The following is a 24,023-nucleotide window of genomic DNA, read 5'->3' as shown; positions in this document are numbered from 1 at the left end:
ACTGCTTGTTTTTGCTTCATATACAAGCAGTGTAACGCTTCAGTTGGCTTCCATGGAAGGCAGGTGAGATATCAGGAGTCTAAAAGACTCCTGATTTTTCATTAAAGAGAACTTGTCCTAAAAATATTATATTACATGTGGGACTCTTTGTCCACTATGTGATATAAATAAAGGTTTAGTGAGAGTTAAAAAAAAAAAAAAAAAAAATAAAGTTACACCAAACCACTTAAAACTCCCCCCCCCCCCCCAAAAAAAAAAAAAAAAAAAATGTAGCTTTCCCTCATTTATGCATACACAAAAACATTACTGCACCTCTTTTAAAGCATCACCGATGTAAAATATAGAGTACCAAAGTTTGCTGGCATGTGGAAAATTAAAGCTTGACATGTTGGGTATCTATTCACTTGGTGCAACCTCATCTTTTTATAGTTTTACCAAAAAAAAGTAGGTAATATATTGCATTTGTTTGCCCTAAAATAAACTTTATTGTATTTCTAATGAAATTTTGCATTTGATAAGCTGTGGCACAAATGTCATGTGACATAAAAAAATATATATATTAAATACCACCATTCTATTCTACAGGGTGTCTGTTTTCAGAAAATAAAAAATAATAAATAAATATATATATATATAGATATTGATTATAATATTATATATATATATATATATATATATATATATATATATATATATATATATATATATATATATATATATATATATATATATATATATATATATATATAATGTTTAGATTTTACTAATCTTCAGGAAGATACATTTTTCTAAAAGGTGTGCAAACAAATAGCATAATTTGAACTACTACCATTTTTTTTTTATTTTACAGGGTGTCTGTAATAATAAATAAATTAAATTAAATACAATAAATTAAATAATTCAATAAATAAATTATTTATATATATATATATATATATATATATATATATATATATATATATAAATAATTTATTTATTGAATTATATATATATATATATATATGAATAATATGTTTGGGGTTTTACTTATCTTCAGGATGATGATTTTCCTTTAAACATTTGTGCAAAAAAATCACATAACCCACTCTGGCAGTGAAAGAGATAGGGTCCTTTCACACGAACGATCCGATCAGATCCGCCTGTCAGGTTTTTTTAGGTGGGTCTGATCAGATCCTCCATGCATCCCTATGGGGCAGCGGATGTCAGTGGTGACATGTCCACTGACACCCGCTGCTATCCGATTCCGATCCTATCCTTGAAATCCGGACGGATGGAAACCCTATTTTCGATCCGTCTGGCAGATCGGATCGGAGGGGAATGAACAGACGGTCCATTCTCACTTGATTCCCCCCATAGAGAACAGCGGGGATCTGACAGCTCCCTCTCCGCACACAGAGCGGAGAGGGAGCTGTCATCCGCCTGCTCAGCGGGGATCGACGGATCGATCCCCACTGAGCAGCACGGAGTCCGCCGATGGAGGCGGACCGTGTGACAGGACCCTTATAATTACATGTAACAGTAAATAATTTGGGTGCATCCAGTGCCTGTGTCAAGGAACCTCTAAAAAGCAAACTCTGTATTCAATAATGCATCTGGATATTATTTTTTTAATGCAATCAGTATTTGAATTAGACCTAGTATCATCCTCTTGCAATACTCTGCATAGCAGAGCTCCGATTAAAAGAGAAAGAAGCAGCACAAGGAGCCAATCAACTGTGCTGCAGTGCTCATACGCTAACAAAGAACATGCTAACAGAAGAAGACAGCAGCATGACAGAGAGCAGAGCACATCAGTCTTCCACTATTCCTTTTACTGTCCCGTGACAGGCATAGAAATATCAGTTCTCCTGCTATGTGGCAGAGCCCTGTAAATCTTAGAACTGGATGGACAGACATGCACATCTTTTAGCAGATAAAACAGCATCCTTATCACTGTTGGGGTAGTTACTCAAAAATGTAACTAGTTACTAGTTACTTATGTAAGTTGTAATGAGATTACTTTACTAGTTACTGCATTTGAAAAGTAACTTCACTACTTATTACTTTACTTTCCTCTTTCTTAATTGACCGTGTAGAAGAAGATACATGACACTCTTTCTGCATAGAGTTTATTGTATAAACACAGGCTTTGGGAAACATGAGAACAAAACCTAAAAAAACAGAATAAAACATAAAGTGCAACAAAAAGTCATAAACTTCATCCCTCTCTATTCTTCCAAATAACAATTGTATTGCACAGCTTGGGTAACGCAAGAAAGCGCGTTCCTATAGCCTAGTAAAGTAGTGTAGTTACTTCCTATAGCCTAGTAAAGTAGTGTAGTTACCAATATTAGTATTGTAACTAGTTACATTACTTCGTTACCAAAAAAAGTAATGTAGTTACTGTAATCAGTTACTTTGTAACTAGTTACCCCCAACACTGATCCTTATACGCTTTCCATCTGTGTATTTAGCCGTAATTCAGCTTTATCTGTCATAGAGAAAGTGTTGTCACTTTCCTAGTTTGCAAGGTAGCAGGGAAGTGCGAATTATAGAAGTGGCTGAACAGAATAATAATTAACCTGAGACTGAACTCATATCTGTATTTCAACTGGAGTTTAGCTGTTTGGCCGACACTCAAAAAAAATGACTGGAGAACAAAATGTTTCAGCTGTAGGAAAAGGTTTGGTGGCCGTTACATCACCTCCATGTAGTGGCATATCCTGAGATGAAGAAAATTTACTCAAGATGCAGAAAAAAGATTGGAAGGGAAAGTGGAGACTGGTCAGGATGTGAAATAAAGAAGGGAAGTGAGAGAACAGGAAAATAAATAGTCCTAAGAATTGTCCCTGAATGACACATGACCGTTATCTTTTCCTAAATCTGCATTTATGCTGCATATCGCAGTCAGCTCCAAAGTCTTATTTAAACTAATGCCATTAAGGCTCCGTTCACATTACGTCGCTCCGACTTTGGGGGCGACCTGTGAAGTTGCGTGCAGCACGACTTCGGCACGACTTGCACGGACTTCATAAAATGAAGTCGCCTCCAGGTCGCCCCGAAATAGTACAGGACCCTTTTTCTAAGTTGGAGCGACTTGTGTCACTCCTATTAGAACGGCTCCTGTACCGCACAATGGGAGCGTGACGGACCGCGACTTGTCAGGCTGACAAGTCGCCTGACAAGTTGGATCAATGTGAATGCGGTCTTAAAGGGCATGTACACCCCACCAATAGTTTTCTCATATTTGTACCCTTTGATGTGTTAGGCCGGCTTAATACCTTAGCGTTGCTGGATCGCACACAATATGGCTTCAAACATGCTTGGGACAAACGTAAATCTATACTCAGACAAAAAAGTTAACGAAAAGAAGCAAAAAAAAAAAAAAATGGGCAGACTCGGTGAACTACTTTTTTTCTGCCGTCACTTTTCTATGTTTCTATGATACAGGGGCTGACTGGCAACTTTCAGCCCAAGGGGCAAGTACAAACCAGAGGCCCATGGTGCAGCAACTCGGCCCCACTCCCACTCTCTCTCTTCCCGGCCTCCTACTGACCCCCATTCTAGACTGAAGCTCCACCCCAGGTACTCTATACTCACCATTCATATCCGGGTTCCTGACCTGGCCAGCAGGGGGCAGCTGGGGGAGCTGGGACAGCTCAGTTGGGGCTGTCTGGGGGAGGAGAGTCTCCAGTGGTGCATGGAACTAGCCTCTGCTCAAACACAGTTTACACCATCCATGCTGATCGGGGGGGGGGGGGGGGATGGAGGTTAGCCTGTGCTCTGTCTTTGTCTTCAACCCACACTCAGTAGGTCAGCGGCAGGGAATTTTTACTTCTCTTCACCGGGAAACCTTTAGGCATGTCTTAGGCAGAAGCAGTGCAGCCTTTTTATGGGGCATCAGAGCAGCCCAGGGGGCAATTGCCCCCCCTGCCCCCCAGCCCAGTCCTCCCCTGCTATGATACCACATGTGTTACCTAAACATGCGGCATAGCACCAGTGACACTGGGAAACCTTTAGGCATGTCTTAGGCAGAAGCGGTGCAGCCTTTTTATGGGGCATCAGAGCAGCCCAGGGGGCAATTGCCCCCCTGCCCCCCAGCCCAGTTCTCCCCTGCTATGATACCACATGTGTTACCTAAACAAGCGGCATAGCACCAGTGACACCTTCGTACGAGGGTTCTTTAAAAAGTTTATGCACTTTTTAAAATTCTATTAAATATAAAAATACATTTGCAGAAACTTCTTGAAGACCCTTCGTATGTTAGGCTGCTATAAAGAGTTTCTGGGAGTCCCAGAAGCTCTTTTGAATTATTTTTGTTTAAAAAAAAAAAAAAAAAACTTATTATTATTATTTTATTTTTTTTTTTAAACAAAAAAAAAAAAAAATGGGCCCTCATTTGTCTTATTATTTATTTATTTTTTCCACAGGAAGAAATAAAACAGACAGGGAAAATTTGTTTATAATTTACAGTGACAATATACAAATGTAATGAAAAACACAAAAAGCATAAAAGACACAAACACAAAAATCACTAAATAGACTAATTAACCCAAAATAAACCCCACAAAAACACTCCCTCCAAATAAAAAAAAAAAAAAAAGTTAGTCCTAGTCCTGTTCTTGGACTATAAAAACAGACCCTTGTTAGCCTTATGAATTTATGTATTTTTTCACAGAAGAAAAACAAAAGAACTGTGAAAAAAGGTGAATAATTTACAGTCACAATACACAAATGCCGAAATACACAAAACAAGTTGTTTTAAAATTTTTATTTTCACAGAAAGAAAGAAAAAACACACAGGGAAAAAAACTCAATAATTTGCAGTGACAATATACAAATGGCAATGTAATATACAAAAAGTACAAAAGGCAGAAATACAAAAATCACTAAGCTAAACTACCCAAAATGCATCCCACGAAACACACCCTCTAAATAAAATACTCCCAGTCCTTTTCTTGAACCCTAAAAGGAGACCCTCATTGGCGTTATTTAAAAAATAAAAATTTGATTTAAAAAGTTAAATAATTTTCAGTCACAATACACAAATGACAATCAAATACACAAAACATAAAAAAAAAAACCCACAAACCTAAAAATTGCATAACTAAACTCCCCAAGATACACCCCACAAAAACACACCCTCTAAAATAAGATACAATTATCCTAGTTTTGTACTATAAAAAAATGACCCACATTAGCCTAATTAAATTATGCATTTTTCCACAGAAAGAACAAAAAAAAAAAAAAAAACACACAGCAAGATAAACATAAAAAAAAAACATAATTTACAGAGAAAATACACAACAGTGTTAATTTTGGCAGCAAATTTCAATTTAGTTTTAGTCTTAGTCTTAGGACTAAAATGGCATTTTAGTTTTAGTCCTATTTTAGTCTTCTGCAAGTTTTTTAGTTTTAGTCGTATTTAGTCGACTAAAACTCCAGTATATTTTAGTCGACTAAAACGCCCTACATTTTAGTCGACTAAAACTAATTTTAGTCATCTATAATGGAATGGGTGTAGTTCAATTGTAATTTGTAATGCATTATTTAAGCATTTCTCTACAATTTCCAAACTCATTATATACTACTGCTGGTCCTGGAGTGAAAAATCTAATATGTTATTATTTATGCTTTGAGCATGCACCAGTGTTAATTTTTGGCAGCAAATTTCGATTTAGTTTTAGTTATAGTCTTTTGACTAAAATGCCATTTTAGTTTTAGTCTTATTTTAGTCTTAAGACTAAAATGCCATTTTAGTTTTAGTCGTATTTTAGTCATCTGAATTGTGTTAGTCGACAAAAACGTTTTAGTCGGTTTTAGTCGACGAAATTAACACTGATACACAAATGACAATGTAGTACACAAAAAAAGTAAAAAAAAGGCACAGATACAAAAGAACTAATAATACAGCCCACAAAAACACTCTAAAAACTCTCATTAGCTCCATTCATTTATAAAAACAGACAGCAACAAAAAAGAAAGAAAAATAAAAGATATTTTACAGTAACAATACACAAATTATAATAAAATACACAAAAAAGTAACAAAAAGTCACAAATATAAAAACCACTAAATAAACAAAACTTTCAAAAATAGACCCCACAATAACATCCTATAAATAAAATAAAATTATCCGGGTTATTTTCTTTTTCCTGAAAAATGTACCCTCATTAGCCTCTCTAATTTACCGTGATTAAAAGGCTTTTTTTTTTTTTATTTTATTTTAATAACATTGTATACTTACCTCCTGGGTTCAATGTGTTCCTTCTCTTCAGGGGTCCCCTGCCAGCATTCCTGGCTGCTCCTCCCTTCTGAGCACCCCCATAGAAAGCCTCACATTTTTTTAAGTTTAAAGCAGCAGTATGACTGAGGTTTGGTATATTATAGTTTTTTTTTTCTGTTTTTTTTTTTTTTTTTTTGGAGTTCCTTGCAAAGTTTTAGCAACCAGGAGGGGGGCCACACCAAATAAGGCAGATCATGAAATGTAGATACAAAGACTACTTTAATAAGGTGAACCTGTAAGTCTCTTACCTCCAGCAAGTATGCAGCCAGTAAAGTCTCATGATACCTAAGATGCAGATAGCTGCTCAGGTACTGTGAGTCGCCATGCACTAAAGCGGAGGTTAAAAATGACAGCTCTGGGAATAGCAATCTTTATTTAAAAATGAAGTGCTGACTTGCTAAAATAGACTGACTGCTTCCTGAATTCTGTTTTTACTGTCAAATCCTGACTGGAATGTAACTGTGAGGTTGAATTTCAATATATATGAATCAATAAGATTAAAGAGCTTTGCTAATTGTGTTTTTTTTCTTCTTCTTTCATTTCAGGTTGAAGCAGCTTGTGATGGTAAGAATATTTATTATTATTATTTATATTATTATTGTTATTATTATTATTATTATTATATAACAACTTGTGATGGAAAAAATTCTTCTTCTTTTTTTTATTATTATTATTATTAATCATATTATTATATAGCAACTTGTGATAGAAAGAATTATTTTTATTATTATTATTTATAATATTATTATTATTATTATATAGCAACTTGTGATTGAAAGGATTGTTGTTATTATTATTAATAATAATAATAATATTATATAGCAACTTGTGATGGAAAGGATTGTTATTATTATTATTTATATTATTATTATTAATATTATTATTATTATATAGCATCTTGTGATTGAAAGGATTGTTATTATTATTATTATTATTATTATTAATAATAATAATATTATATAGCAACTTGTGATGGAGAGGATTGTTATTATTATTATTATTATTAATAATAATAATAATAATAATAATATTATTATATAGCAACTTGTGATGGAAAGGATTGTTATTCATTTAGTCCCGGTTCACACATATATGCGATGCGGGAACCTCAATAATTATTATTATTATTATTATTATTATTAATAATAATAATAATAATAATAATATTAAATAGCATCTTGTGATTGAAAGGATTGTTATTATTATTATTATTATTAATAATAATAATATTATATAGCAACTTGTGATGGAAAGGATTGTTATTATTATTATTATTAATAATAATAATAATAATAATAATAATAATAATAATAATATTATTATATAGCAACTTGTGATGGAAAGGATTGTTATTCATTTAGTCCCGGTTCACACATATATGCGATGCGGGAACCTCAATTATTATTATTATTATTATTATTATTATTAATAATAATAATAATAATAATAATAATAATAATAATATTATATAGCAACTTGTGATGGAAAGGATTGTTATTATTTATATTATTATTATTATTATTAATATTATTATTATTATATAGCATCTTGTGATTGAAAGGATTGTTATTATTATTATTATTATTATTATTATTATTAATAATAATAATATTATATAGCAACTTGTGATGGAAAGGATTGTTATTATTATTATTAATAATAATAATAATAATAATAATGATAATAATAATATTATTATATAGCAACTTGTGATGGAAAGGATTGTTATTCATTTAGTCCCGGTTCACACATATATGCGATGCGGGAACCCTGCGAATCCACTGCGGGTTCCAACATCGCACCCGATGTGCAGGCAGTTCACACTGCCATATGCGAATCACTGGGGGTGTCAGTACAGAGTTAACGACACCCCCAGATCAGTTCGATATCGCAGTGTGAACTGTCAGTTTGGACATGAATTGGATTGCGAAAGAAATGGCTAAGGGAAGACAATAAAACTATAAAATAAAATATAAAGGGGGGGGGGGGGGGATAAAATAGGAATGCAAAAAATAGTATAGAGGAAAATGAACATATTCATGCAAAGTTGCCATGATAGTAGCAACTGGATATATACTGTATGTAAAAAAAGGGTAATTAATTACATAATTGCCATAGTAGTGGCAGCAACTAATTGAATGGATGTATAAAATAATTAAATTCCTATAAAGCACAAGAGGGAATATTGGGACTTTGTGTGAGGCAGTTGACGAGAAAAGAAATATAATTAAAAATACAATTTTTATTGTGAAATATTTATTGAATATTAGCATAAGTGGTAACAATTACATACACATGCATAAATATAGTAATTCGTATATGTACATGGATAAGGACATTTCATATATGTACACAAAGTACAGCCATACATATTCATAATATATATAATACAGTAATTCATGATGACAAAGAATAAAAATTAATAATAATGAAATATAAGACGATGTAAAAAGAAGAACAGCTGCGTCTTAAAAATCTCTACGCGTTTCATGGTGCAAGACCACTTCCTCAGGAGCAGAGGCAGCGTTGTATCTAAAAATAGATGGAGGTACCAATGTAAACAATAACTTCGGCATCAAAAGAAAATTAGACCAATATAAGAAGGAAAAAAATCATTCTATCTACCTACATGAATTGAATTGCATAGGTGTGAACACCCATGCTATCCGATTCTGGTGCAGACCCAAAAAAGGGTCCTGTGCGAGTTGTGTCCGAATGCAATGCGAATTCAGCCATAAAATCTGCATCGCACAGACATCGCATGTGATTTTCAGAGCAGTGTGCTCCGAATCATTTGCGATGTCTGACATCTCAGATATGTGAACCGGCACTTATAGCAACTTGATATGGTAAGGACTAATATTATTGTTATTATTATTATTATTATTTTTGTTATACAGCAGCTTGTGATGGTAAGTATTATTATTGTTATTAATATTATATAGTAATTTGTGATAGAAAGGATTACAATTATTATTAGAAAGCAACTTGTGATGGTAGGGATTATTATTATTATTAATTATAATAATCTTATTTAGCCACTTGTGATGGTAAATATTATTTTCTTTGGTTTGTTTTCTTGCTGTCACAGTTTTTTTTTAAGTGTGGTCTTGTGACATCTAGTGATAGAAATTGGGTATTGCGTTTTATCACAAGCCAAGTAAAACTGTTAGACAGCCCATAGGTTCGGCAGTTTTCTTTCCTGCAACAGAAAGAAAATCCCTAGATTTCCCCCGTCAATACAGTCAGTCACTGTCACCAGTGCAGTACAGCATTAACCTTTAATGAGTGTGGCGGCGATCAGGGACACTGACTGGTGGCAGTAAGTAAAAAAAAAAAAAAAAATAATTAATTTTTTTCAATTGTTTTTTTTTTTTTCTTTTTTATTACATTTTTTTTTTATTCTGACCAGAGCAATACAGTACTACTCTGGGAAAGTGGTCAGGATTTTTTTTTTTTTCTTGTACATGTTTGTTTTTACCAGTGAATTTTATTCGGAATGTTTTGTTGTGATTAGCTGTAAATTGCCACAGCTAATCACATTGTACACATGGGCTGTGATTTGCCCTGTCTGTACCATATGATCACTGTGACCAATCACAGCTAGCAACACAATTGTTTACAATAGATGGCATTGAATGGAAGACATCCATTGTTTACAATTGTCATGTGATCTGCTGTGATTGGTCACAGTGATCACACTGATCAGTCATCGGCTGTGTCCGGGAGAACAGCCTGTGACAGACTGCATCACAGTGCGGCCCGGGAGGACATCCTATGACGTCCACCTGGATTGCCGAAAGTCCCTCTCGGCCATCATTTTGCTATAGGCTGGGCGGGAAGTTGTTAACCACTTTACCTCCGCTCACTTTGCTGCTACTGCAGCAAAGTGGCTCGTTCCCGTCCAGCGACGTAGACCTACGTCGCTGGACTCCGCCCTTTGTGGGCGCGGCGCGCGCGCCGCCGGAGGCTCGCTTCCACTGTTTTCAGTCACAGCGGGAGTCGGGCCAGGGGAGGAGCAGCGGCGATCACCGCTGCTCTTACCCGATCGTCGGGGATCGAGTGACAGGCAGGGTCAGATTGCAGGGTTCAGCATAGCTGAACCCTGGATCTGTCCTTGTGTCACTCAGTCACCTCCCCCCCACACGTCAGTAAGCACCAGGCATACATTAACCCCTCCCTCTCCAATAAAATTAACCCCTTCCCTGCCAGTGTCATTTTTACAGTAACAGTGCATATATATAGCACTGATTACTGCAGTAATGTCACTGGTACCCCCAAAAGTGTCAAAAATGTCAGTCAAGGGTCCGATCTGTCCGCCGCAATGTCGCAGTCCCGCAAAAAAAATCGCAGATCGCCGCCATTACGCGTTAAAAAAAAAAACACCAAAAATGACAGAAATCTTTCCCTTTGTTAGTAAACGCAATAACTTTTGCACAAACCAATCAAAATACGCTTATTGTGATTTTTTTTTACCAAACATAGGTAGCAGAAAACAAATTGGCCAAAAATTAAAAAAAATTTTGATTTTTACATTTTTTTGGGGGGGGGGGGGGGAATTTCATATAAAAAAAATATGAAAAATATTGTTATTTTTTCAAAATAAACGCTCTTTTTTTGTTTATAGCGCAAAAAGTAAAAATCGCACAGGTGATCAAATACCACCAAAAGAAAGTTCTGTTTGTCAGAAAAAAAGGACTTAAATTTCGTTTGTGTACAGTGTCGCATGACTGCGCAATTGTCAGTTAAAGTCGCACAGCACCGAATCGCAAAAAGTGGCCTGGCCGTTAGACAGCAAAATCCTCTGGTGGTAAAGTGGTTAAACACTCAATAGTCTTTAAAAAGAGGGTCGCTGGTTCGAATCTCAACCACGACACTACCTGCCTGGAGTTTGCATGTTCTCCCTGTGCCTGCGTGGGTTTCCTCCGGGTACTCCGGTTTCCTCCCACACTCCAAAGACATGCTGGTAGGTTAATTGGATCCTGTATAAAATTGGCCCTACTGTGTATGTATGAATGTGAATTAGGGACCTTAGATTGTAAGCTCCTTGAGGGCAGGGACTGATGTGAATGTACAATGTAGATGTAAAGCGCTGCGTAAATTGACAGCGCTATATAAGTACCTGCAATAATAATAAATAATAATAAAAAGGCTCTTATTCGGGGGTGTCAGACCTTTTGACCTTCCTGAGCCACATTGGAAGAAGAGGAATGGTCTTGGGCCACACATAAAACACACTAACAATAAGGATAGCTGATGAGCAGAAAAAGTTGGGCAAATCACAAGTTACTGCTATAGATAATGTACCTATCTGAGTAATAAAACTTAATTTTTTGCAATAGTTTTTTATTATAAAAGTAAAAGAGGGCAACATAAAACTAGTCCAATATTAGACACAGTTTGATAAACTAGCGCATCAATATCTGTCTGTATGGACAGAATAGCGATTCTCAATGAATTTCTCAAGGTGCTCATCCGATATTTTAGTTCTATTTTTGCCCTTTATATGCTTCATCTTTGAAAATCACTCACAAATAAAGAGGCTGCTGAAAACTGATGGTGTGAGTAAGTTGTGATTGTGAAGAGGGGGAGATTTTTCTTTGGGAAGCTAAAAACTTATAAAAGCCCAGTTAAGAGACACTGTCACATTTTTTATTTATTTTTGGCTGCATTTGCTCTGTAAGTGTAAACACATATTTACAAAAAATAAAAAAAAAAAACAATATTTTTAAATAAGTTTATGATCTTGTTTTGGGCCACATTCATAGCCATCTTAAGCCACAGGTTGGACACCCCTGATCTAGTTGAATGAAAGGACAAGATGGCCAGGCTTGCATAGTTGGTGTAATGTACATATAATGTCAATTTCTTTTAAAAAGTGCAGTTACTTCTTAAAATAATGATATCAGTAAGGTAAACCTGTCATTAGAGAATCATTGGACTGCTGTTGCTTGCTAGGCAATTAGCATTTTCACCAGTGGCGGCTGGTGCTCCTTGGGCCGGGGGGGGGCTTTAGACGGACCACACCATATCCCCCCACCCCCGACCACGCCAGCACGCAGACCATACCCCTTCCCCTCCCCCCCCCCCCGGTCGCCGGCTCACTCACCCTGGACATGTGGAGGGCAGGCAGCAGCTGCGGCTTCCCCCTCAGTCTCCTGCCTCCTCCTCCTCCTTGGCCAATAGCATGGCTTCTCCTTTCGGCCAATCGGGAAATGGATCTCAGGACCCGCTTCCTGATTGGCCAGGAGGAGAATCCGTGTGACAATAGCGAATATTCATTCGCTATTGTCACACAACTGGGTCGGCTCAAGGCGCAGTGCTCTGCACCCCGAGCCCACCCTTTTTTGAAGCCTATTAGAGCCTCTGGCTCTAATCACGTGCTTAAAAAAAAAAACATTGGAATCCATGCGTCCGGCGCCCTGCATGTAGATTAGGGGGCCGGATGCATGGATAGGGGGGTGGCGTCCCTGCGCCCTCAATGGACAGGCCACCACAGATTTTCACAAGCAGGCTAACAAAGGCTTCCCCTGTGCCCCTCTCATGGCAGGTGTATTATAAAGCATCTGAGGAAGGGGGTTTGTCCCCCAAAACCCATAAGATTTTCTACCGTGTGGCAATAGAGTCACCCACCTCACCAGCTGGAGCGACTTATATAACAAGCTTGATTTTATTCCTACTTTGCAAGTATAACACTAATGTTTTTAATAAATGGTTCTGATGGTAATGCACTAGGCATTTGCGCCCTCTTGTGTATGTTTTTGCAGTGTTTGGAGAACTGCCCAGTCTAAGTAGGGCTGCATCGCTAAAACCATTGCCTGTCATTGTCTTGTTTTGGGGAAGTCTTGGGATTGAGCGCTGGATGGTGTTTTTGCGGGTACTATAAAGCATACCTTTGGCTTTTCCTGCCCCTCCACCCTCCCATTCTACCCCATGCATTAAAAATACACAGAATACTTACCTTAAATCTGTGTGCCTACTGGCTAGTCATATCTTGCCCCTTCTTCTTCTTGTCCAGCATTGGTGATGGGTGGTTGTGGTCCTTACTGCTGCACAGAACAGTGCCAACATAATGTTGCTTAGGCACCATTCCTTGTAGCAGAACTGTGCATCCAGGCCCCAGGGGGTGCGTCTGTGACAGCCTGGGCTCACAGGAAGTGGGTTGAATGATGAAGTGGCTGTATGGGACAGAGCTGGGGATAAAGTTTTTCAGAAAAAGCTGCATTTTTAAACTTTTTGAACCTGCTGGGCAATGGATTTCTGTCTTTTGAAATGGAAAAGGGTAGGATTTCAAAAGACCTTTGGACGAGACAACAATAACTTCCTCTATTATCATTTTAAATACTAATTATAGCCAGGGGAGTATAAAACAACCAATCCGAAGATTATTTATAAAACCGATCATTGTACTTTATAACGGAGTATTAATAGACACATTCCTTTTTACTTACTTTAGGTAACTGTCTACAGATCTCTGTCCAAGCTTCCACCAATCAGATAACAGTCTCGGGACAGGTGGATGGATATGTCCTGCAGAATATAACGTTCATCAATGGGACAGAGGTGTTGGCTTCTGATGGCAGCTACAATAACACCTCTCTAATGACCTTTGTGTCCGGTACACAGTACATCATGCACTATGGAAAAGACACCCAGAATTGCTGCTACAACTTTACAACTAGTAAGTTCCAGAGATTGGGGTGCAAAGCATTGGTACACATTGTCTATGAGTGGGGTGACTTGCTTTTAACATTTCCTTGGTGGATGATGCATTTGTTTTTTCTTTTTCTTGAATACTAACCTGAAATGTACAATTTCTACTTCCTAGAGCCATTTAATGTAAAGCTACTACAAGCCATTGATTTGACTTCAACGTCTATGAATGTAAGCTGGACCAAGCCAGATGAATATCAGAGTATGTTTAGCTACAGAGTGCAGACAAATGGCTCATCATCATCTACAGTGATAAATAATACAACAGTAACCAATGAATCAGCTACAATAGGAAATCTCATACCGGGAGAAACATATACATTCACTGTATATACAATAGCAGCTGATAATGTCACTGAATCTGACCCTTCATCAGTAACTAAGTGCACAGGTAAGTTTTTTCTTAAAATTTTGAGAGATAGCTTTTAAAGGAAACACCGCTTATAATTGTTAGATACTAAAACAACCAATCAGACACAAGGGGGTCTAGTTTCTAGAAATGCCATGTCAATGTATCAGCATTCGTACATCCATCGTGAATAATTATATTATACAGGATTTATATAGTGCCAACAGTTTGCGCAGCGCTTTACAATGTTAGGGCAGACAGTATAGTTACAATACAATTCCAGACAGGAGGAATCAGAGGACCCTGCTCATTAGAGCTTACAATCTAAGTGGGAGGGTCAAGTGATACAAAAGGAAATAGCTGTGGGGGATGAGCTGATGAAGAGAATATAAGAACAGTTGTTAGGTGGGGGCAGGATAGGCTTCTCTTAAGAGAAAGGTTTTCAGGGATCGCCTAAAAGTGGATATAGTTGGAGATAGTCGGACGGATTGGGGTGGGGAATTCCAAAGGATGGGAGAGGCGAGAAGTCCTAGAGGCGAGTATGGGAGGAGGTGATGAGGGAGCTAGAGAGCAGGAGGTCTTGGGAGGAACAGAGAGGACGATTTGATTGGTATTTTGAGACTAGGTTAGGGATGTAGCTGGGGGGTTGAGTTGTAGATAATCCCAGTAATGTGTTTTATATGTTTATTTCCTATGATTGTCAGCCATAATACGGTATTTTTCTGAAAAAACTTAATCAGGAAAATATCACATTATGGCTACTAGATGAAGCTCATGATCATAGGAAATAAACATATTAGACACATTACAGGGATTATTTGTGACTGCTCAGCATTGACACAGCAAAACTTTTATAAATAAACCTCTTGCCGACCGCCGCACGACTATCTACGTCGGCGGTCAGCCCCTCACAGGCAAAGTGACGTAGATCTACGTCGCTCGCCTGTGAGGCTCTAGGGAGCGAGTGCGTGCCGCCGGAGGCGCGCTCCCGCCCCCGCTCGCTCCCTAACATCTCCGCGCGTGTGACCGGTGGACCCGATGTCCGCCGGTCACTCGCGATCGTCGGGTGGAGAGGGAGAAAGGCAGACGGCTAATGTAAACAAAGCCGCCTGTCATTCTTCCCTGTGTAATGACAGAGATCATACGGTTCTGCTATGCAGGATCGTATTTCTCTGTTGTTACACGAAAAGCCACGCCCTTTTACAGTTAGAAACACGCCCCTAGGGACACACTTAACCCCTCCTTCTCAATAAAGTTAACCCCTTCCCTGCCAGTGTCATTTTTACAGTAACAGTGCATATTTATAGCACTGATTACTGCAGTAATGTCACTGGTAACCCCAAAAGTGTCAAAAATGTCAGTCAAGGGTCCGATCTGTCCGCCGCAATGTCGCAGTCCCGCAAAAAAAAATCGCAGATCGCCGCCATTACTCGTTTAAAAAAAAACAACAGAAATCTTTCCCTTAGTTAGTAAACGCAATAACTTTTGCGCAAACCATACAAAATACGCTTATTGCGATTTTTTTTACCAAACATATGTAGCAGAAAACAAATTGGCCTAAAATGTTAAAAAATTTTGATTTTTACATTTTTTTGGGGGGGGAATTTCATATAAAAATTGTGAAAAATATTGTTATTTTTTCAAAATTTACGCTATTTTTTTGCTTATAGCTCAAAAAGTAAGAATCACACAGGTGATCAAATACCACCAAAAGAAAGCTCTGTTTGTGGGAAAAAAAAGGACGTAAATTTTGTTTAGGTACAGCGTCGCACGACCACGAAATTGTCCGTTAAAATCACGCAGTGCCGAATCGCAAAATAGGGCCTGGTCAGGAAGGGGGTAAAATCTTCCGGGGCTTAAGTGGTTAATGACACTTTACTAATGCAGGTTATCTACCGCTGGGCTTGTGAATGTTTAAACTTAACGTGTAAGCTCACCTTTTCACAAAAAAAGAAACGGTGAACTAACTCGACCCCCCCCCCCCCCCTTCGGTCCTTGCTGCACTTGCCTCTGTGCATGATTAGCTGTCACTGCCCACGCAGCTGGTGCAGCAGTCCAAGGATTTTAAAACCCTGTTCTACATCCCTTTCTTTCCTTAGGGCTTTCAGGACTGATCACTTTGACAAATTGGAATTGCTTTGATCTGTCCTGGAAGCCCAAAGGAGAGAAGAGGATCAAATCCCTGAACTACAGCACTGGCTGCGTCAGCAGTGACAGCTAATCAGCTGCATGGACACAGACACTGCTCCAAATTTGACATCCGTATTGGTGTTGTCTTGCATCCCTGAATTCACACTATCTTTGTTCAGAGACATCCACTGCACCCATAGGGATGTCAGAGTAGAAGCAGCCTCTGTGTCTGTGCAGCCACTGCATCCCAGTTGACACTTAGTCCAAAGCAGTAATTCTCCTGTTCTCAAGTGGTATGTGAGAAGGTGAGTGGTATGTGTGATCCTTGATATCACAACCTAAGGTCTTGCTGCCCCCTCAGGACCATGGGTATCCAAACATACTGCAAAACAACAACAAGAGAAGAACGCACTGACCTAGTGTGTTGTGTAACCACTAGAAGTTTATTACAAATAAAAGAACAGCATACATTACACTTATAAATGCATGATGTATACATGCATATCAATAAAGTGGAACCAATCGCCTCCAGGACTGCTGGGATGCACCAATGATGCAAGGAGACCTGGTGGCATCCATGTAGGCTTGACTGACGTGTTTTGAGGGAGGACCTTCTTCCTCAGGGCTGACGCCCTCGAAATGCACTTGTGAGTGTAATGTATGCTGTTCTTTTATTTGTAATAAACTTGTGGTAATGCACTAGGTTGTGCACCTTTCTCTTGTTGTTGTTGTTGTTGTTATATCCCAGTTGACATAACTGGGACTGTCCTGCACGCAGATGCATGAAACATCTGTGTATCCCATGCAAGTCAAACATGGCCCTCACACAGTTGTACACTTAAGTGTGCCCATGTGAATGAGGCCTTTCAAGTCCCCATTCACATAGCATAACTTAAAAAAAAAAAAAAAATTGTAGCTTACCTTTTTAAAATGCTTTATTCTTGACCGTCCAGCACAAAGAAATCCTAGGTAGTGTTCTTTGTTTGTAAGGGGTCTGGGCAGCTGTGTTTTTCATAATTACTGTATTTTCTGGCGTATAAGACTACTTTTGAACCTCAAAAAAATCCCCCAAAAATGGGTCGTCTTATACGCAGAGTATAATATCTCCAAGGTAACCTAAGTATAAGTATTACCGGTAGATGAAAATTAGGGGGGTCGTCTAATACGCCCAGTCGTCTAACACGCCCAGTCGTCTTATACGCCGGAAAATACGGTATTTATGTCTGTACTATGCAGGCAGATCTTCAACCAATTGTAACTAGATTTGAACACTTCTGATTTGCTAAAACTGGAGAGTGCAAAATCTGGTGCAGCTGTGCATGGTAGCCAATCAGCTTTTAACTTCAGCTTGTTCAATTACGTTTTGACAAAAAAAAAAAACTGGAAGCTGATTGGTTTCTATGCAGAGCTGCACCAGATTTTGCACTCTCCAGTGTTAGTAAATTAACCCCTGCCTGTCCTAACAAAGGGTTAAAGGTGAAGAGGCTGGGATTCTTGTATCATCTGTTAATAAGAGCAAATTTGGGACAGATATTGTTCAAAAAGCCTTGCAGTCAGCCATGATACCTCATTCTGGGAAACATCTAAAAGGTAATGTGTTGTGTGAATAGGAGCAGATAACAGATATGTACATAGTGAGTTTTTTTTAAATTTGACTGCAAAAGTAGAATAGGCTTTAAGAAAGCTCCAAAGTTAGTAACGGCTGCAGACAAACACGTCTCGACCGAGCTCATATAAAGAAAAAAAATTGCCAGAAGCATTTAATAAAGTGCAGTAATAGCTTTAAAATAAAAATTAGGTTAACATCAACGTGTTTTGGGGCTGAAAGTATTTCCTGTTATCAGGACTTGGTGAATGTTGTTAGGGAAGCAAATCCTGAAAATAAATATGTATAGGATGATCCTAAAAGGTAAGTTGCTAATTTCAAGTGATTCAGCAAGCAAGGAGCTTCTGTACAAATGTTTGCTGAGTCATTGCCGCTCAAATTCACCCTCCAGGATCTTCTTTCTTCATATGAGTGATAAAAACCTGACAGTGATTCCAACCCTTCCTTTAATAAAACCAAAGCAAAAAAAACCAATCTTCTGAGTTTTGTATTTTCAGTTCCCGGACAAGCTGTGGATGTCACAGTGAACAATTACCGGTCGGTGAATTCTCTGGTGGTGAACTGGGCGGCACCAATAGGAAACGTGTCCAATTATAATGTCACCATAACAGGAGATGTAAATAGGACATTGAAGAATACATCTACACAAGTGACTTTCACTGACTTACTACCAGGAAGGAATTATACCGTCACTGTACAGACAATCAGTGCGAGCTGCAACAGTGCACTCAGCACAGCAACATCACAGGCCACATGTGAGTATAATGAGACTTTTGTGACATAAAATGAATGATTTTTCTTTGGACTTGTTACCACCTTCTTTTAAAAGCAGAACATTACTTAAAAAATTGCTATTGGATTTATTCCTTATCTCCTTATTGCATGCAAGCGTGGCAAAGTCACGTGCTTTAGCTCAGCCGAGCTACCGCATGTGACGCTGCCAAGCTTGCATGCAATCTCTGGAATATCTTGATTCATTTACAGTGCATCTGGATAGTATTCACAGCGCTTCACTTTTCCCACATTTTGTTATGTTAAAGCCTTATTCCAAAATGGATTAAATTCATTATTTTCCTCAAAATTCTACAAACCATAATCCATAATCTTTGCAAATTTATTAAAAATAAAAAATGAAAAAAATTCCATTTACATAAGTATTTACAGCATTTGTTCAATACTTTGTTGAAGCAACTTTGGCACCAATTACAGCCTCAAGTCTTTTTGCGTATGATGCTACAAGCTTGGGAAACCTTTTTTTTTTTGGGCAGTTTCTCCCATTCTTCTTTGCAGGACCTCTCAAGCTTCATCAGGTTGGATGGGGAATATCAGTGCACAGCCATTTTCAGATCTTTTCAGAGATGTTCAATCGAGTTCAAGTCTGGGCTCTGGCTGGGCCACTCAAGGACATTCACAGAGTTGTCCCGTAAACACTCCTTTGTTTTTTTGTGCTTAGGGTTGTTGTCCTGTTGGGAGATGAACCTTCACCCCAGTCTGAGGTCCAGAGCGCTCTGGAGCAGATTTTCATCAAGGATGTCTCTGTACATTGCTGCATTCATCTTTCCCTCAATCCTGACTAGTCTCCCAGTTCCTGCCGCTGAAAAACATCCCCACAGCATGATGCTGTCACCACCATGCTTCACTGTAGGGATGGTATTGGCCAGGTGATGAGCAGTGCCTGGTTTCCTTTCAAACATGACGTTTGCCATTCAGGCCAAAGAGTTCAATGTTTGTTTCATCAGACCAGAGAATTATGTTTCTCATGGTCTGAGAATCCTTCAGGCGCCTTTGGCAAACTTTAGGCAGGCTGTCATGTGCCTTTTACTGGCCACTCTACCATACAGGCCTGATTGGTGGAGTGCTGCAGAGATGTTTGTTCTTCTGGAAAGTTGTCCTCTCAGCACAGAGAAACGCTGGAGCCCTGTCAGAGTGACCATCGGGTTCTTGGTCACCTCCTTAGGGCTCATCTGCCCAGATCTCTCCTTTGGCTGGGCGGCCCACTCTAGGAAGAGTCCTGATGGTTCCAAACTTCTTCCATTTACAGATGATGGAGGCCACTGTGCTCATTGGGACCTTCAATGCTGCAGACATTTTTGTGTACCCTTCCCCAGATTTGTGCCTCGATACAATCCTGTCTCCGAGGTCTACAGACAATTCATTGGACTTCATTGCTTGGTTTGTGCTTTGACATGAACTGTTAACTGTGGGAACCTATATAGACAGGTGTGTGCCTTTCCAAATCATGTCCAAACATCTGAATTTACTACAGGTGGACTCCAATCAAGTTGTAGAAACATCTCAAGGATGATCAGTGGAAACAGGATGCACCTAAGCTCAATTTTGAGTGTCATGGCAAAGGCTGTGAATACTTATGTACATGTGAATTTTTCTTTTTTTTTTTTTTTTTTTTTTTTTTATAAATTTGCAAAGATTTCAAACAAACTTCTTTCAAGTTGTCATTATGGGGCATTGCAAGTAGATTTTTGAGGAAAATAATGTGGAAAAAGTGAAGCACTGTGAACACTTTCCGGATGCACTGTACTACTATATTTCGTATACACAGCGCTCTTTTTATGATCTCCATGTGAGGAGCTTTGCACTTTACTTTTAATTAATTTGTTTTATGGATGCACATTATGTGGCCACATATATCCATTATAATCCTAAAGAATCAGTAGGTATCATGAGGATCAGATGTAACCATCTGGGCCTCAGCACTGAATACTAGGATATTGTTTGCAGGCCTGTCTGATTCTGTAATAGAGTAAATAGTTTCTGGTCCATAGAACTACTGGAGATGGTCCATGTGGTGAATATAAAATCTTTCTGACACTCTGCGCTCGGCGGGCGAACATCCGAGAAAGTTCAGGTGTTAGGCGAGAACCTGAATGGACGATGTATAGGCCAAACGTATGCTTGGCTCAAGCCGTTCACCTATCCCTAGTGGTGCCTGAACACTGTAACCCTCACAGTTGCTCTTGATGGGCGCATGAATTGGCCCTGCTGTTAAAAAAATTTGAAAAAAAAATGAAATTACATGCACCTGTCAAACAGGTGCAGAAAAATTGGGCCTTGGGTGTTGGTGGTGCCTGAACCAAAAAAATTGTTGGAAAACCATGTCGAAAACCACACACCAAGACTGCTGTATTTTATCCTCTACATCCAGCCCTGCAGGAATGGTATCTGCATAAAAGGGGCCTTGAGAGGAAAGGAAGTCCTCCACGTTCTCCTGCTGTTCTGCCTCAAGTGCCCCGTCCATGATTCCATGCAGCGTGTGCTCCAGCAGGAAGACAAGAGGGATAGTGTCACTCATGCATGCATTGTCACAGCTCACCATCCTTATGGCCTCCTGAAATGGTGACAGGACAGTGCATACATCCTTTATCAGCAGCCACTGCCATGGTGAAAAGATGCCAAACTCCCCTGAGCCTTTCCATGTGCCATACTCACACAGGTACTCATTGATGGCCCTCTGCAGCTTGTGTAGCTGAAGCAGCATAGCCAATGTTGAGTTCCACCTGTTGGTCATGTCACAAATGAGGCAGTTGGTGGGCAGGTTGAATTCCTGTTAAATGTCACCCTGTCGAGCACTGGTACTGTATGACCTCTGGAAATGACCACAGACTTTTCTGACCTACCTGTTCATGAAAGACTGCACCACCAAATTGAGGACATGTGCCAAGCATGGAACATGTGTTAAGTATCTGTATCAGAGGGCGGAGAGAAGGTTGGTGCCATTGTCGCATACAACCATTCCTGGCTCAAGCTGCTGTGGCGTCAACCACCTCTGAGCCTGCCCCTGCAGAGCTGACAGAATCTCTGGCCCAGTGTGACTCCTGTCCCCTGGACAGACCAAATTAAGCACCACATGGCATATTTAAGCTTGACTGCTTGTGTAGCTTCTTGAATGCTTAGGGAGCACTGCTGGTTCACAGGACAATTCAACAGAAGAGGCTAGCCATAGAGGAAGAAGAAGAGGAGGGGGTGGAGCAGACAGATGTGGCAGAATCAGAACCATCTTTTTGGAGGCATGGTGGCAGAATAAGCTCCAGCACTGAACTCGGTCCTCAGGGCTGGGACAAGGGGGGGGCAAGAGGGGCGGCTGCCCTGGGCACTGTGGTAACATGTAAGGTGGGGGGGGGGCCTCAAGTAGATTGTGGGGGGAGAGAATGGCTAAGGGTAAGTAATGTTCTAGGAGGGGAAATTTGGGTGAGGGGAATGCTAAGAGTGGTGATGCTAGGAGGGGGTATTTGGGGGGAATTTGTGCTGGGAGGGGGGATTTGAAGTGGGGGGGGGGGTGTGTACTAGGAGGGGACATTTTAGGGGTTAGGGTTGGGGGAAGATTTGTGCTGACAGGGGGGATTTCAGCAAGGGAGCAGATCTGTACTGAGAGGAGGGGCGATTTATGCTTTGGTGGTAAGCATGCAGATAAGTGCTCAGTGCTTTTTGCGGGGGGGGGGGGGGATTTTTGCTGACACATACATCTTAAATGTAAAAAAAATTAAGAAAGCCAAAAAACGAAAAAAAAAAAAAAAGGGGGAACCACTGCTGATTCAGACAAGGAATGCCTGCAATGCAATATGGAGGTACAGCAATTATGCCCAAAATATTTTTAGTGCTGCTGCAACAGTAAGAAAAAATATAATAATAATTAAAAAAGAAAGCAAAAGAAAAAAAAAACAGGAAACCATTGCTGATGCAGCAAGAGGAACACCTGCGATGCAGAAGGGAGGACAGCAATTTTGCCCTTAGGGCTCTTTCACACAGTCCGTTCCGTCGGCGGATTCCGTTTATCTCAGCGGGGGATCGATCTGCCGATCCCCGCTGAGCAGGAGGATGACAGCTGTTCTCCGCACTGTGTGCGGAGACACAGCTGTCAGTTCCCCATACATCTCTATGGGGAAATCGGATGGAAATGGACCGTCGGTCCGTTCTCACCCGATCCCATCCGATCCGATCCGCTGGACGGATGGAAAATAGGGTTTCCATCCGTCCAGATTTGACGGATCGGATGTCAGCGGACATGTCTCCACTGACATCCGATGCCCCATAGGGATGCATGGGGGGACCGTTCAGATCCGCCAAAAAAATGGACAGGTGGATCTGAACGGTCCGCCTGTGTGAAAGGGGCCTTAATATTCTTAGTGCTGCTGCGCCAAAAGAAAAAAAAAAAAAGGGAAGCCCTGCTGACGCAGAAAGAGGAACACCTGCGACACAGAAGGGAAGCAGCAATTATGCCCTAAATAGGATTAGTGCTGCTGTGCAAAAACAAAAAACACTGCTGATGCAGAAAGAGGAACACCTGTGACACAGAAGGGGGAGTACTAATAATGCAGCAACAAATGCTGATGCTGCAAAAGAAAAAATAATAAATAAAAAATAAATAAATAATGATAAATAAAAAAATGATCAATGAAAGGGGATCAGTGGGGTGACACAGACGTGTTGTAAATACCAACACTTCAGTGCAGACTTGTATAAAGTATTAAAAATTTCTACTTGAGTAAAAGTACAAGTGCTCGATCAAAAAGTGACTTGAGTAGAAGTGGAAGTGCTCGCAGAAAAAGTTACTTAAGTAGAAGTACTAAAGTATTCAACATTTTTTTTACTTAAGTATTGCAAGTAGTTTTTTCACAAAATTTGCTACTTAAGTACTAAAAGTAAAAAGTACCAGTAGTTTTGAAAAAAAATTCTACTCAAGTACTAAAAGTAGAAGTAGAAGTACTGTGTTATGTAGTTATTAAAGAAAGAAGTCAAACGTTTGAACATCATATTGTTTTTTTATTATTTCAAATGATTTATTCAAATGATTAACCTAAAGGACAATCACAATTCCTTAGGCTGTAACTTTTTTTAAACAAAAAACAGATAAAGTCCCTCCCTTCCCCTTATAAAGCATCCACCTTTTAAAGCCAGGGGTGGTCTCCTTCCTGAGCTTCCTCACTCTCACAGCCAGGCAGATC

The 24,023-nt window shown here is 39.3% G+C and overlaps 1 protein-coding gene across 1 annotated transcript in view; it reads left to right on the top strand.

Moving 5' to 3' along the window:
• LOC309565583 (receptor-type tyrosine-protein phosphatase beta-like) overlaps positions 1–24,023 on the top strand; it is a 285,362-nt gene that overhangs the window by 75,438 nt on the left and 185,901 nt on the right. Inside the window, exons 2-5 of the mRNA XM_082270537.1 lie at positions 6,811–6,829; positions 13,722–13,946; positions 14,094–14,369; positions 18,561–18,818. Coding sequence (XP_082126663.1) covers positions 6,811–6,829; positions 13,722–13,946; positions 14,094–14,369; positions 18,561–18,818 — 778 coding nt within the window. The remainder of the gene's footprint in view (positions 1–6,810; positions 6,830–13,721; positions 13,947–14,093; positions 14,370–18,560; positions 18,819–24,023) is intronic.

This window comes from Pelophylax lessonae (assembly GCF_965119305.1).
Source record: "Pelophylax lessonae genome assembly, chromosome: 10".
Taxonomy (NCBI): Eukaryota; Metazoa; Chordata; class Amphibia; order Anura; family Ranidae; genus Pelophylax; species Pelophylax lessonae.
Note: the sequence above shows the minus strand (reverse complement) of the source record. Positions and strands in the feature narration are given on the sequence as shown.